The sequence below is a fragment of the Garra rufa genome, chromosome 5, assembly GCF_049309525.1.
Source record: "Garra rufa chromosome 5, GarRuf1.0, whole genome shotgun sequence".
Classification (NCBI taxonomy): Eukaryota; Metazoa; Chordata; class Actinopteri; order Cypriniformes; family Cyprinidae; genus Garra; species Garra rufa.
Window position 1 is genome coordinate 6,621,412 of NC_133365.1, and position 16,899 is coordinate 6,638,310.

Sequence of the window (16,899 nt, forward strand, 5' to 3'; positions counted from 1 at the left end):
ATTACTCACCCTCATGTTCTAAACCTGTAAGACCTTTGTTCATTTTCAGAACACAAATGAAGATTTTAATGAATTCTACGAGAATACTTTTCATGCACAAAAAAAAGACTTTGCAATTTACAAAAAGACTCAACAATTGTTCTTCTTCTGCGTCACCTTGGCACCATTTTGGAGAGTGTCACAACGCATGTGCGAATTGTTGAATAAAGTCGTTATTTTTATTAATTAATTAATTAATTTATTATTTATTTATTTACAGTGTTGGAGAAAGTTAGTTTTAAAAGTAATGCATTACAATATTGAGTTACTCCCTAAAAAAGTAACTAATTATGTTACTTAGTTACTTTTTATAGAAAGTAATGCGTTACGTTACTTTTGTGTTACTTTTTAAATCTGGGCAGGGCTTGCTTGTTTGTTTTTAATATAAAAAGTTCTATTTTTGGCTATTTTACACCAAAATCCTCAAGCTTAGAGAAAAGTAAATTGACGTCTGCACATTAGACCACAGAAGAAAAAAATGTCAACTCTTCAGCAATAAAAAAGGAAGAACAAATGTTAGATTATCTTGAGTAATTTTTGCTTATTAGTATGGATGAATTGAATCATCGAAGGTCGGCAGCAAAGATGTCGGTTAATAAAATGGAATTAAATACACTGTACATCTTTCGAAAGTAATTGGCGCTTCAAAAAAAAATTGTGACGGTTGCATTGTTTCACCACTAGGTGGAAACAAGTAATTGTTAAATTGTCGAAATATTCCTTTAAAAACGTTGATTCATCCAGTAATGTTTTTATGAGGGAGTCATTTATTCATTCAAAACATTTTATAAAAAAAATTCACATTAAAAACTGGTGAATTAAATATATTTTAAATATATTATTATATATTATGTTTAAAAATGTTAAATAATTAATTTAAATTAAACACTTTTAAATACTGCAGCAATTAATATTTTGTTCCACATTATTTTGCTTATAGAATTGCGGGGAAATCTTGATATCTATAAAACTAAAACTGTAAACTATATAAAAACTAAATAGAAATGTGTTCGCAAAATAAAAACGAAAGTAAAACTAGCAAGATTGTTAATGAAACCAATAAAAACGAAACCAAATTTTATTGCAAATTTGAAAACGATATTAAAATAAAACAAATTTAAAAAAGCTAAATTATAACAACCTTGAAAGTGATATAAATCTATGATGCCTGGAGGGTGAGTAAATCATGGGCTAATTTTCATTTTTGAGTGAGACTTTAATAATAGCTGCTTCGTTTCACATAGAGCTGATTGCATCATGAGGACAACATATTGAGATACATGAAAGCCGAATACTACTGACTTCATACAGTCACTAAGATCAGCAAACATCAACTATTAGCACTTGCACTGAAAAAAATGCTTTTCTTACTTAGATTTTTTTGTCTTGTTTCCAGCCAAAATATCTCAAAATTCTTAAATCAAGGATTTTCTAGACCAGTAAAAATTATTGTCTTGTTTTCAGAAGTCAAAATTAAGTGAGTTTAAGCTAAATAATCTGCCAGTGGGGTAAGCAAAAAAATCTTATTTCAAACAGAAAACATGATTATAAGTCAGAAAGCATTTTTTGCAGTGTGGTTTGATATTTTCTGATAATTCCAAGTGTTGCTTATTGCCACAAATGATGCAGTTGTAGCACACCTAGTGATTCAGCTTAAAAGGTAAGGCCCTCGGGTCCGACACGCGCCCCATGACAGGTATTGGTCTCTATCAGCGCGCTGTTTGTCAGTTTCCGCGGATTAGCATAACAAAATATTGTGCGTCTGCCAGCTCACCCGCTTTGTCAGAGAGAAAGCGCATGAAACGACGGACCGAAGCAGCGGAGACGCCGATGCCCAAACATGGTCCTGCTCCTAGACATGTCAGATGAGAGCATCAAAGCCTGGCCTGCTCAAATACACTGCTTTAGCTACCAGTTTAAAGAGCACATCGGACACTAAACAGAGGCAAACAGTGTTCTTCAGCTTGTTCTTGGCACATGCTAAATGTTTGCAATCACGACTTCTAGAGCTTTCTCTTTTGCCTTTACAACAACCTTGACCTGAAAGAGCAAGGACAATTCTAATTTCGAAAAATTCTAATTTTTTTACAACAATTCCAAAAAAACAACAAATAAATTAATGTTTAGTGTAATGCACAAGGTCTCTCACATCAATGATTTCATTATTAAATTAAAACAAAAAACTCACATTTTACTTTAAATATATACATTTTTTTATCCAGTTAATGTTTATTTCAGGTAGTTAAAGTACTAACATCAAGAAACTAGAAACCTAAATTTAATACAAACGTATTTAAGAAAAAATTACAAAACACAACAAAATTATTAATTTTGAATGAAATTAAAAAATGTTTAAAAAAATTTTTAAATAAATAAGTGTATAGAAATGTATTTATTTATTTTTTCACAAGACTATATGCATATAAGGTTTCTATTTTAAAAAAGAAAGTTTATTTTGTATTTTTTTAGTTTTTTTAGTTTTTTAAGAATATTCTTTCCCTAATAAATCAAACAGGCATTTGTTATATTTTGATATACTAGGTTTAAGTAAGGAATAATTGACGACGGTCCGTAGAATTCTTAGAAAATAATGCACACCCGAGGTGGTGATGCGGTCACGACGCGAAGCGGAGTGGCCGTTACACCTCGGGTGTGCATTATTTTCGTAGAATTCTACGGACCTTAAAACGCTATTGTGAGTAGGATTAATTTCTTACGCAGCTCATTCAACAGCTTCGTTGCTAGTTCCAAAACGTCATTTTAGAACTAGTAACGACGCTTGGGCTGTTAATAGCAAAATAATGCCGTTAATAATGAAGTTTAGACAGACCGACAGACAAGCAGACAGACGGAAAGAGTGAGGGAGAGAAACTGTAAAGTGTATGACTTTACCTCTCTCACGTCTGTGTCTCTCAAAGGTGACTGGCAGCATCGTCTCTACTAACAGTTAAACTTTAAGTTCACTTTCTTCAAGACCACGGCGTTGTTACCTCGCGTGTGAGAGCTGTCATGTCGTTTTTAAGTTGTTCATCGTCAGAGCAGCCCTAACAACATTAGCGCGAATGCTAACGCGAGTGCAAACTGTAACGTTATGTGTGTGCGTCTGTGAGGTGAGTGAGAGAGGGCGAGAGAAATGGAGTTTGTGCTTTCCGTACATAATAAAACGTAATATATTGTGGGAAAAAACAGGGAAATAATCTGTCGTTTTTATCCTGATGTTTACTGTATTTATTAGTTTGGCCAGTGTCATTGTGAGTTTTAGTTATTTTGCTGTTTTGGGCTGTAAGGACCTTTGAAATAACTGAAATCGTATGGCGAAGTGATACAGACATGCACTGCGGTCTAAAGCTGCCTGGAACTACGTTCGCCATGCGTATCCCTGAATATAATGCACACCTCTAGAACGTTCGTCAGCCAATCAGATTCAAGCATTCAATGGCCCTGTAGTATAATATGAATATAAAATAAGTATAATATTATAATGACAACTAGTAATACAAATTGAGTAAAAAAAAAAAAAAAAAAAAAAAAAATATATATATATATATATATATATATATATATATATATATATATATATATATATACACAATAAAAACATAAAATTGTCTTTTTTTTTGTCCTGTGGAAAACAAAAAACTCACATTTTACTTGAAATATTTTTTTTTATCCAGTTAATGTTTATTTCAGGTAGTTAAAGTACTAACATCAAGAAACTAGAAACCTAAATTTAATACAAACGTATTTAAGAAAAAATTACAAAACACAACAAAATTATTAATTTTGAATGAAATTTAAAAAAATAAAAAAAATTAATAAATAAATGTATATAAATGCATTTATTTTTTCACAAGACTATGCATATTTGGTTTCTATTTTTAAAAAGAAAGTTTTTTTTTTTTTTTTTTTTTTAAGAATATTCTTTCCCTAATAAATCAAACAGGCATTTGTTTTATTTTGATATACTAGGTTTAATATGAATATAAAATAAGTATATTATAACGACAACTTGTAGTACAAATTGAGTAAAAAATATATATATATACACACAATAAAAACATAAAATTGTCTTTTTTTTTGTCCTGCAGAAAACAGAAAACTCATATTTTACTTGAAATATACGTCTTGTTTTTTAATTAATCCAGTTAATGTTTATTTCAGCTAATTAAAAGACTAAACTTGAAGTACTAAATATCAAGAAACTAAGAAGTTAATTTAATACAAATGTATTTAGACAATTTTAAGGAAAAAAATGACAAAACACAACAAAATTATTAAAACTACCTAAAATTTAAATGAAAACTAAATTTGAATTCAAAATAATAAAAAAGGTTTTGTATCATGCTTTATATATATATATATATATATATATAATTTTTTTTTTTTTTTCACAAAACTGTATGCATATTCGGTTTCTATTTTTAAAAATAAACCATAGCTTTTTTTATTTGTTTGTTTTTTTTAAGAATATTTTTTCCCTAATATATCAAACAGGTATTTGATATAGACCCATTTATGAAATCTATAATATTACTATAAAATAAGTTACTCCAGTGCAGTATCTTGTCTCGAGACTCGTGGTTGGTGTTTTACTGTAAAAACTTTGTTTTAAAAAGTAGATTTTTTTCACAAACAAATGGAAATGGTTTTCTGTGGTTCTCCACAGCGGGTTAATAGTTTGTGTGCAATAAAAGCACCCAGTGAGTGGATTCTCTGTATCAAATGTCAGTGCTGCACCCTGTTGGTCAGGCAGATCAACTGCAGAGTCCTTTAGTTTGATATCTATTCACTGTTTTATCACTGTGTGTGTTTCCATTAGGGCCCATGCTAACTGCATGCCCCTGCTGGAGGTGGAGGACATGATGATCATGGGGAAGAAACCCGACTCCAAGTGTGTGTTCACGTACGTTCAGTCGCTGGTGAACCATCTGCGCAGACATGAGATGATGTTGGCCCGCCGCGCGCAGCAGACCTCGGACTTCTGATGCTCCAACAACTCGCTTTTCATTCTCATCCTGTTACATTTCAACAGCTGTAAAAACTCTATTGGCATCTTTTTACACTAAAAACTAGTTTGCTCCAAAAAGTTATATTTAGTACAACTCCCAGGATGCCTACGACTTGATTTCACCAGCTGAAAACGAAGCATTATTTGATGTCGATGGCCCATATCTACGGTTTCACGGTACTGGAGCTCAGACCTGCATGCTTTCACAAGTTTACGTCAAGTTTTAGTTGTGTTTTTTTAAAAATGAAGGTTGCATTTTCTTCTGTTTATTTAAAACCATTGCGAGAATATTAATCTCACTGCTTGTTAGTGCGAGACGCAACTCCTGAATTGTTTTTAAATGTTTTTCACCGTACTAATAGTTGATATTTCTAATCGCACTGCAAAAATGCTTTCTTATTAGATTTTTTGTCTCGTTTCCAGCCAAAATATCTACAAATTCTTAAATCATGGAGGATTTTCTAGACAAGTCAAAATTATTGTCTTGTTTTCTGTAAAAACAAGTCAAAATGAAGTGAGTTTTTCTTAGAACAAGCAAAATAATCTGCCAATGGGGTACAAACAGAAAACAAGATTATTTTTCTTACCCCATTGCCAAATTATTTAACTTGTTTCAAGCAAAAACACCTCATTTTGGCTTGTTTTTACTGAAAACAAGAAAATTATTTTTACTTGTTTAGAAAATCCTTCTTGATTTAAGAATTTGTAGATATTTTGGCTGGAAACAAGACAAAAAATCTAAGTAAAAAACTTTTTTTGCAGTGCAAAAGTTTGTTTTTTCACTGAACACAGACATTGGCCTATATTCTTGGAAATATTCATTTGGAAAAGACATGCATGTATAGATGCACTTATGATTGTCGTTATTTATAGATGAGTTTTTGCATTTGTTGATATTCCTGAACTCCATTTGAAAGCAATGTCCCAAAACATAAGGTTTAAGGGTCTGTTTATTTTGTACATCTTTACATCATGGCTTTCAGCCAGTAACAAAGTGTAATTTAAACAGTGTGTGTGTATATATATATGAGGAACCCTAGTCAAGTCATGAGTCAGTTTGAGAAGAAGAAGAATGTTTTAGCAGTAAATTCATCTGAAGAGGTCAATGATGTTTATATATTTGGTTCTAAAGACAGTTGTAGTTTTAATCGTTTTAATGAATGCACATAATTTAATTTTGAAGACGAAACACAGCTACTGCAGCAGCCGCACTAGAGACTGACTTTGCTTGGTACTTGAAGGTTGCATGAGTAGAGCTCAATAGCATTCATTCACACTGAAACGTGAACACTAATGTTGTTTGTAAACACTCTTTCAAAAACTCCTGTTCACTCAGTATTTTCCTACACCATGGTTTTGTATAGGAATCATTAAAACCATACAGGATACCAAAAAATGTGTTTGTCATTTATTGCATTTTCCAAAATAGGAACACTGAGAAAAAGAGGCACATCTTTCTTAGTATTTTTGTCTTGTTTCTAATCAAAATATCTAAAAATTCTTAACTCAAGATGAACAAAAAGATTTTTTCATGCACCTGTCATGTTTGAGATTTTGGGATTTTTGGTGTTTCATAAAGTGTTTTTTCAGACTACACTCTTAAAAATAAAGGTGCTTCACAATGCCATAGAAGAACCTTTTTTGTCTAAGTGGTTCCTTTAACATCTGAAGAACCTTTCTGTTTCATAAAAGGTTCTTTGTGGCGAAAGAAGGTCCTTCGGATTATAAAAAGGTAAGAAAAAATATGGTTCTTTAAAGAACCTTTGACTGGATGGTTCTTTGTGGAGCCAAAAATGGTGAAGAATCTTTAAAAGCACTTTTATTTTTAAGAGTGTAGTGGAAAGAAAACACCCAAAAGACACTGTTAAGTGTTCATTTTATAGCACTTTATCTATTTGTGTCTATAGATTTGAATTACAATACATATTTTTAAAGGCAGTTTTCTGAAAAAGAGTTTTTTTCTCCTAGACTGAGCCATAAATCTCCACTTCAGCAGCACTTACACACACCAAACTTTAAATTTTTATTCCTGTCTATATTCTGAAGGTTTTTACAGAGGGTTTGTTTACATATAATTTGCTTGATTTTATTCCCCAAAAATGCCTAATTTGCATATTTAAACCTAACACTTTATAAAAGTTGTAATACAAAAAATGTTCGCAATTATCAATGCAACCAATCAACTGGGTAACTAAGGTGATAATTATTTTTTTTTACCATATTCACCTGCAGTAATTGGGTAAGTAAAATACGATTAAAACTATTATTTTTCTTACCCCACTGGCAGATAATTTTACTTCTTTTAAGCAAAATGCACTTTATTTAGATGTTTTTTCCCCAGGAAACAAGACTAAATATCTTTTTGCTTATCTTGTACATGCTTCTTGATTTATGATTTTTATTTTTTGACTAGAAACAAAACCTTTTTTTGCAGTGAAATCAAAAATATTTATAATTATGTGTGCAACATGACCTAACAATGAGCTAATGATTTAAGAAGATAGTTTTGCTTTTAAAAAATTAAATCATTTTTAAACATTTCTTAAAAAATCAGATTATTTCAATGGTTATGGGTTGTTTTTAAATAATTTTTACACTAATTTCCGTTAACATATGTAACCCTGGACCACAAAACCAGTCTTAAGTAGCACGGGTATATTGTATGGGTCAAAATAATCGATTTTTCTTTTTTGCCAAAAATCATCATGTTCCATGAAGATATTTTGTAAATATCCTACAGTAAATATATCAAAACTTAATTAGTAATATGCATTGCTAAGGACTTCATTTGGACAACTTTGAAGGTGATTTTCTCAATATTTAATTTTTTTGCACCCTCAGATTCCAGACAAACCATGGATAAAAAGCTATTTATTCAACTTTAAGATGATATATAAATCTCAATTTTCAAAATTGACTGGTTATGTGGTCCAGGGTCACATAAAGTAACTGGCTTTAAAAATGTATTTGTGTAATCCAAAAATTGCAAGTTACATTTAATACAACTGCTAAGATGCATACTACGTGTATCTATTCCTCTGTCTTATCTACCAGTCTTAAGTGCAAATTTGTCAAAATTGAGATTCTTACGTCATCTGAAAGCTGAATAAATAAGCTTTCCATTGATGTATTGTTTGTTAAAATAAGACAATGTTTGTCTGAGATACACATATTTGAAAACCTGGAATCTGAGGGTGCAAAAAATCTAAAAATTGAGAAAATCGCCTTAAAAGTTGTCCAAATGAAGTTCTTAGTAATGCATATTACTAATCAAAAATCAAGTTTTTATATATTTATGGTAGAAAATGTACAAAATATCTTCATGGAACATGATCTTTACTTAATATGCTAATGATTTTTGGCATAAAAGAAAAATCGATAATTTTGAACCATACTATGTATTTTTGGCTATTGTTACAAATATACCCGTGCTACTTAAGACTGGTTTTGTGCTCCAGGGTCACATATATGTGCATGTGACAGCACATCAATTCAATTTTATATCTTATATGAAGTTGTTACAATGTTAATGCCACATAAAAGGCCTGCAATTTTTACTGCTTTAATTAAGGTTAGGATCATTAATGTCATTACTGAACATGGGTCTTTTATCAAATGAATTGGGCTTTCTGCTAAGCTATAACAGCAATAGGCTACTTGTGCTCTTGCACTGCCATGATTTCACTGTGCAACTTAGAAACAGATGCATTCAATTATAAAAACGATCTTTTGCATCATAAAAATAGACACGTATTTGCTTTGATATTTCATTCATTTATTTTCTCAGTGGTACCTTTATGCTCCCACAGTCTGTTCAGAGGCCTGATTTGTGCCCATGAGAACAGAGGTCATCAGTCCGCAGCCACTCTCAGGCTTTTACAGCTGTGGACATCATTATCGTCCCCTTTGGGCAGAAATGAGGTTCTGTACAGTACAGCGAGACACAGTTCACTGACACAAACAGAAACTACTCGCACACTTGCACTGAACTTCTAAATGCATATTTTCCAATCAGTGTCTGAATTTAAAAACATTACTCAGAATCAAATCAGGTGGTTGAATGTGTGTGTTGACAGTCATAGAAACTATTTTGAAACACAAACATGGCCATATTAAACTCTGGAGGGAGCTCTGTTCTAGTTCTCACAGTAATTGTAAATCAAGCAGGTCTCACACCACTGACATCCCACGCCATCTCTCTTATGTAAGGGGTTACAGATCTGTGTGCTGGGAATCGGCCTCTGATTGGTCAGTGTCAGTCTCAGGGGGCGGGCCGGTGGACTGGCCCTCGAAGGGACTGTCTTTCGCTGGAGCGAAGCGGAACTCCTCCGGCACTTGGTCTTCGGGATTCTCTTTTTTATAAAAGCCCAGTTTTGCCAAGAGTGCGTTAATCTCACTGCGAGTCATTTCGGATAATGGGATTCTCTGCAAAGGAAATAAAAGTGTCAAATAAGATGAAAGAAATGCGTAAGTCATAAAACAGTTACATTACATCAGTACTCAACAAATGATGTCACATTTATGAGGAGGAACCTATTAAAGCTACTCTGTGTAACTTTTGTCCCATCTAGTGGTTAAAAATAAAACTGAACGCATTTTTTTAAATCATGCAATTATGTACATATTAATACAAATTTATAAAACGGTTAGTTCCATTCCTCAATTCTGATTGGTCAGCAGCTGTGTCGTATTCATGATACATGATACTTCACTCAACGATTTTGTGTATCATTGAACCTCCTTAGCAACCACCCTTAGCAACGTAAACAAAGCTTTAGCAGTTAGGGACTACTTTTTACAGCGGAAGGCAGTTAATGATTTTACTTTATTTAAGCAATAAGGTACGAGAGGCCGTGCTGTATCATGAATAAATCACGGCTGAAGGGCCTGCAACCCCTTCAGCCGTGATTTATTCACGATACAGCACGGCCCTCAAGTACCTTATTGCTTTTATAAAACGGTTACCACACAATAAAAATATTAAAATCAAAAATATATATTAATTTATATATATTAAGTTGTATGTTTTCATAAAGTAAAATCATTAACTGCCTTGCGCTGTAAAAAGTAGTCCCTAACTGCTGCAGCTGTGTTTATGTTGCTAAGGGTGGTTGCTAAGGGGGTGCAATGATACACAAAACCGTTGAGTGAAGCGGTCATAGCAGTGCCGTATCATGAATACGACACAGCTGCTGACCAATCAGAATTGAGGAATGGAACTAACCGTTTTATAAGAAAAGGTACAACCTAATTTACATATAAATTAATATATACTTTTGATATTAATATTTTTATTGTGTGGTAACCGTTTTATAAAAGCAAAAAGGTACTTGAGGCCGTGCTGTATCGGCCTCAAGTACCTTTTGCTTCGCGTCGTGCCTAACAACGCCTTTCAGCCGTGATTTATTCACGATACAGCACGGCCTCTCGTACCTTATTGCTTAAATATACATCTCACAATAGTAATAGAAGAAATGGACAAAGGGTATACAGAGAGAAACAAAAACAAGTGGTAAAAAAATTTATGCCATTAATTAATAAATAGAAAATTAACCAAATTAAAGTGACAGTGCTTCATAGATTTTTTTTTAGCTTCTCTGTTTCTAATATTTTGCAAAGTAGTATCATATTGTTTAATTTCTTTAATAAAAAGTTCACAATTTGGCAACTGCATGCATCTTAAGGTTTTGGTTGTGCTTCAACTCTGCGTGGATGAACGTGATTCGAGGCAGCCCTTATTAAAATTAGCCATTGTTTTACTACTAATAAAAGCAAAAACCATGGTTGCTATAGTTATACCATGGTAACCACACATTAACCATGGTCTTGCTACACTAACCATGGTATTTGTTGTAAAACTATGGTTATACAAATGGTAAACAATGCACCAAAATACACGGTTCATTTTTTCTGCACTTGAGTAGAAATGGTAGTCCTTGTTTTATAAGATGTTGAAATGATAGTTTCAAATTGCTAAGCACAAACACATCTGACTTACATCTAGTTCTTCATAGTAGTGGTTGAGAAGGATGAGTTCAGGGTCGGCTCCAGGAATGTGCTTCATCACCAGGTTGTGGCTGAACGGATCAACATTAAGGATGTACTTAACACTTAAAACTGCCTCCGGCCTGATAGATACTAGACAAGTGTCCTGAGAATTACACTCATCCTTAGATTCGGTCAATGTGTAAATGTATAGATTCACATTCCAGCTGAACAAAGAAATGACTGAAAGGCGAAGGATGTGGATACGCCACTGGATATCACATGACAAATACCTGAACAGCTGAAAGTTAATCTGTTTAAAAGCTGTAACTCTGTAAAGGTTTCGTTTTTTGATCGAATTACAGAATCCTAATGTAACCTTAGCTGAAACTGGATGTTGTAGCTGGAGAACCGGAGTAGAAGGCAGCAATAAAGACATGCAGATATACGTCTGGAGGGAAGTGAAAAGAGAGAAGGGAGTGGAAACAGTGCTGGACAAAAGACTGTAAAAAGATCCCTACATTTAAGAATGAAAGATGTTGTTTTCTAGGTGTATTTTAGGTTAAACGTAAGTTGCATTTACAAAAATAAAGGAGAAGTTCACTTCCGGAACAAAAATGTACAGATAATTTACTTTGTGCTTTGTTTTTAGGAAAACATTTCAGGGTTTCTCTCTATATAGTGGACTTCTATGGTGCCCCAGAGTTTGAACTTTCAAAAGTTGCAGCATCGAAGAGCTCTGAGCGATCTGAGAACGAGAACAGTCTTATCTAGTGAAACCATTGGTCATTTAGAAAAAAAATTGACAATTCATATACTTTTTAACCTCAAATGCTCATCTTGTCTAGCTCTGTGTGAACTCTTGTGTATTCTGGTTCAGGATATGTCGAAAAACTCCCATCTCATTTCTTATAAAATCGCCCTACATCGCTGCAGAAGTACCGACCCAGTGTTAACAAAGGGAACATGCAAAGATCATCAAATACCCTTTACAAAACAGCAATGTAGGATGATTTTGAAGTATAAGAAGAAAATTAAATGGGAGTTTTTCGACCCTAACCATCATGAACCAGAATACACAGTTCACACAGAGCTAGACAAGATGAGCATTCGAGGTTTTCTTTTTTTTTTTTGAAAATAACCAATCATTTCCCTAGATAAGGCTCTTCTTCCTCTGCTTTAGAGATTTAAAAGCTGCCTTTAAACTGCATTTTGAAAGTTCAAACTCTGGGGCACCATAGAAGTCCACTATATGGAGAGAAATCCTGAAATCCTCAAAAAACATCTACGACTAAAGAAGCCCTTGAATATCTTGGATGACAAGGGGGTGAGTAAATCATCTGTAAGTTTTTGTTCTGGAGACTTAAGATTTGGAATATATGAGTGTTTAAAAAATAAACATGAATTATGATGAAATGGAAAACAAAAACTAAAAATGTATGATTCATGTTAATTTTTTATCTAGTACTCTATAGTGATCAACTCAGAAAGGCCAATTTATCAAAATTACAAAAATGTGACCCTGGACTGCAAAGGTCAATGTCCTGCTATTAAAATGTATACATCATCTGAAAGCTGAATAAATAAGATTTGCATTTATGCATGGATCTATTAGTTAGGATAGGACAACTATTTGAAAATCTGGAATCTGAGGGTGCAAAAAAAAAAAAAAACTAAATACTGAGAAAATCACCTTTAAAGTTGTCCAAATGAAAGGCTTAGCAATGCATATTACTAATCAAAACTTAAGTTTTGATATATTTAAGGTAAAAAATTTACTAAATATCTTCATGGAACATGATCTTTAATATCCTAATGATTATTGGCATAAAATTAAAATTGATTATTTTGACCCATACTATGTTTTACAAATATACCCGTTCAACCTATGACTGATTTTGTGGTCCAGGGTCACATATGAGATATTAAAAATAATTAAATGTTTTAATATGCAGATAAATATACTTCATACATATACAACTTATTTTTTAACATCACTGTTAAATATGGCATTTTTATAAACATCCGTTTGTAAAGTGTTTTGTTTTTTCATCAACATTCTTGTTATGATTGGCTGTCTGGTCGTCAGGTGATTTTAAAGGATACTAAAGAGGAATGTCCTGGGTCACAAAGGCCTTGACCTGTTATGAATTGATAGGAGAAAGAAGAAAATAATTTAGTAAAACCAGATAAGCTGATGTGAAGTTTTCAGTAATACTTGTCATTATTGCTGTTCATCTAGAGAACATAATATCACAGTGATGATATGAAGTGAATGTTGTAAGCTCACCTCCCTCAGCCTATTCAGCTGTCATCCACCACACGTCTGGGAAAGGTGAGAAATAAGATATGTAGAAACAATTAAAATACACTTCCAGTCACTATTTGTTGTACAGCTGTTCTATTTAGGTTCTCTAATCTGATTGGCCAAGAGCGTGGATGTTTACTACAACAGCACTGGGACTAATCTCTGTCTGTGTTTGTGATTTTGGCCGGTTTTGCCTTCTCTTTCCTCTCTCTTTGGCAGGTTTGCACTCTCACATACTGTACACAACTCCAGCTTTTGGTCTACAAAGTAACCTTTTAAACCAACAGCACAAAATATCTAAATTCTTAAATCAAGAAGGATTTTCTGGACAAGTAAAAATTGTCTTGTTTTAAGGAAAAACAAGTCAAAATTAAGTGTGTTTTTGCTTGAAACAAGCAAAATAATCTATCAATGGAGTAAGAAAAATAATCTTGTTTTCTGTTTGAAATAAGATATTTTTTCTTACCCCATTGGCAGATTATTTTGCATATTCTAAGCAAAGAATCACTTAATTTTGGCTTGTTTTTACTGAAAACAAGACAATTTTTACTTGTCTAGAAAATCCTTCTTGATTTAAGAATTTGTAGATATTTTGGTTGGAAACAAGACAAAAAAATCAGTAAGAAAAGCATTTTTTGCAGTGTAAGATAAAATGTTTTGTGAATACAGGCTCTGATATGTTTCAACTGAAAGAAACTTGCATTGACTGATTTTGAAATACGTCAGTGGTCTTGTTTTGTCTCAAAACCCACACCAGTAATGCTTTTTTTTCTATTATGGCATAAATTTACTTAAATGTGACAATTGAACTTTGGCTTAGTCCTTGTCTGTAAAACCAGGACCCGTATTCTTAAAGCTTCTAAGAATAATCTCAGAAAGCTCCTAATTTAGCTTAAGAGTGATTTAGGACCAATCTAAGAGCAACGAAGAAAAGACTAAATCTTTTATCTAAGTGTGGAGGCGGGGTTGACCCTGTTGCTAGCTATGACACAGCCTTTTGAAGACTGTGATTGGTTGGTTGCCCAAGAAGGAAATAAAATAGCACTAAGTGTAGGATCTACTGTAGTATAAGCCTTCACTTTGAAATTATAACTTTGGAATAAAAAGAAAAAAAAATAATAATAAATAAATTGTTGCTGTAATTTTGTGTTTTATTGCACACACACATACATGTTCACTTTTTTTTTTTTTTTTTACCATGCTGTTAATGTTGTATTTAATAAGGAAATGAACATCAGCACATTACGGTTGTGAAAGTGCTGTAATTGTGTGTGTGAAAGACCCAAATCATCATTGCTGCATAGTTGCATTGTTTCCAGTTGCCAAATATGTTCATGAAATAAGCGATTACTTCCATTTCTTGCACTATGGCATGTGGGAGATGTTAGCATGTCTCTAATAAAATTGCTCACAAACATTATCTCATGTGTAGCATCTTAGTAACTCACTGTCATGCATTTTCTGCAAAATATCTCATTGCCCTCCTCATGTTTTGTTTTGCTAAAGAAACTCTTAAGCCACTTAAAAATCCTCGTCCATACAAGATGCTTTCTTTACTAGGATCTTTTCTTTCATTTTAACAGGAAACACCCACATTTCTAAAAATCTTCTTAGAATTTTGTCACTAGGAGCAACTCTTTGCACAAAGATTTTTTTATGAATACGGGCCCTGGCCTAAATGCATGCACTACTTTCTAAAAGATTTTTCTCAGGCTAGACTTTTATTTTGACATGTGAATTTTATACAGACTTATATTTTGACATTCCATTTGAACTGATGGACTCAAAGCAAAGCACTGATTTCATTTCGGTGCATCAGTATCGTTCACTAAACTCCTGTGCGTCAAACACTTCAGTTTACAAACATTGATTAAAAACATGAACTCAAAACTTATTTGAGCGATCATCAGTCTCGTATTGTTCACCAATGAAGCGCAGCAGAGATTTATAAATGATACTTCCTGAATGTCTCCCTTACTCCAGGGATTAGCTCACACATTCATCAAAAACAATGCAAAAACGTCGGAGATTTTCCAGTTCAAGCAAACGATTATTGTTAGTCAAGCAGGTGAAGTGTTTCCAGGTGCATTCTCATGTTTACAAGCCAAATATCTTCGAATCTGAACGCATAATCTGCTGGATACTTCTGAACGGTTGAATGAATGGTTTCACTCACCTCTACTCTGGCCCTCGCAAGACCATCGAGTTTTTTGGTGTCCACTTCATTTGCTAAAATGATGGAGGGAAACAGGGCAGTGAGGATGAGTGTCCACATGCTGCTGGAGACGATGCCCAAACTGATCTGTCTGCTCTCCACTGACTCTGCCACGTCACGAAGCTCATATTTCCCTCTTTCTCTTTTTTTCGTGTTGATTTTGAAGGGAACACCTATCGCTATCTAGAGGCAGAGAGAGAAATTCCCCATACAGGTGAAATTGAACTACGGATCTAGTGATAAGATGATACAATTTCAGTGTTTAGTTTGAGTTTGTGCGTATTTCATATGCTTACCAGTGATGGATACATTTAAAAAGTATAGAATGCAATAAATAAAATATATAGGCTTTTATTCAAATGTGTTTTAGAGCAACTTTTTTTCTGGTAAAACCCACATTTTAAAGTCGATAAATCCTTGTGACCCAATAAACATTAAGCCCATGTAGTTCATATATCACGAAGAGAATTTATGCATTAACAAAATATGCATGACCATTTTTAACAACTATATAAATAAAGCTGACTTAACTTGACTTTGTCAGTTTCTTTCTTTGTTGTGTATGTGACAAACCAATCACATAAGCAAATGAATTAAGATAAAAATATTAAATATACTCTTTAGTCTGTATGACTGATTGTATTTTTTATTTAGTCTTTCATATGATTCCTTTTTTCTTTATATAGTCAAATATTAAATAGAAGAATGTTATTTTGAAATGTTGGGAAACTTTGTAATTTGTGTCTAAATGGAAAAATAAAGGATTGGAAAATATCTAGTATAAACAATGTATAGAGCCTAAATGCATAATATGTTGTGCTGTAGTGAAGAGCAGTGTCTCTGTTTGTTGGCTTTGTGCAGAAGCCGATGCAGTTCAGAGACTCAAGTCTAGTGTGCACCAGAGTGTGAAAAACTGTAGAAGACACTCTAACCAGTGACAGTTTCAGCTCACATAATCACTCTCACTAAACACACAAACATCTCATCTTATTAAAATGGCTCACTTTCTGCAGCTATAGAGAGATCCAAGAGTAAAACACAGATAAACCCAATGCAAATACACATAGCTAACATGCAACGCATGATTCTGGGTATGGACATGACATTCAAAGTTCAGTGGTTCTGGATAAACAAACATTTTATAATAAGATATGGTTGTCAAATTAATGTTATCCTCCTGACTACCAGGACATTTTTTCTTTGAGATTTTAGTATGTTTTCATGTCATTACATTGTTTAGATTATAAGAACAAAATTGAAAAAATAACATTTTTGAAAAATTTTGAAATAAAAAAAACACGAATAGACAAAAAAGCAAAAACAGTCCCATTTTTGTTTTAATCA

At 33.0% G+C, this 16,899-nt stretch overlaps 2 protein-coding genes across 5 annotated transcripts in view; one reads left to right on the forward strand and one right to left on the reverse strand.

Moving 5' to 3' along the window:
- The window catches only part of smtnb (smoothelin b), a 100,194-nt gene extending 94,604 nt beyond the window's left edge, over positions 1-5,590 (forward strand). For 2 of the 4 annotated variants that reach the window (XM_073839433.1, XM_073839435.1), the window contains one exon: positions 4,859-5,590. In XM_073839433.1, the coding sequence (XP_073695534.1) occupies positions 4,859-5,024 (166 nt within the window). In that variant the 3' untranslated portion in view covers positions 5,025-5,590. The remainder of the gene's footprint in view (positions 1-4,858) is intronic. The other 2 variants (XM_073839434.1, XM_073839436.1) reach the window with 1 other exon arrangement.
- A 3,210-nt stretch (positions 5,591-8,800) lies between these two features.
- On the reverse strand, positions 8,801-15,676 carry selenom (selenoprotein M). Its single transcript, XM_073841288.1, has 5 exons — positions 15,517-15,676; positions 13,323-13,358; positions 13,139-13,173; positions 11,046-11,124; positions 8,801-9,472 (listed from the first exon to the last, which is right to left on the reverse strand). The coding sequence occupies exons 1-5, from the start codon at positions 15,613-15,615 to the stop codon at positions 9,260-9,262; spliced, it is 462 nt and encodes a 153-aa protein (XP_073697389.1). The 5' UTR covers positions 15,616-15,676; the 3' UTR covers positions 8,801-9,259.
- Between the last annotated feature and the right edge of the window lie 1,223 nt (positions 15,677-16,899).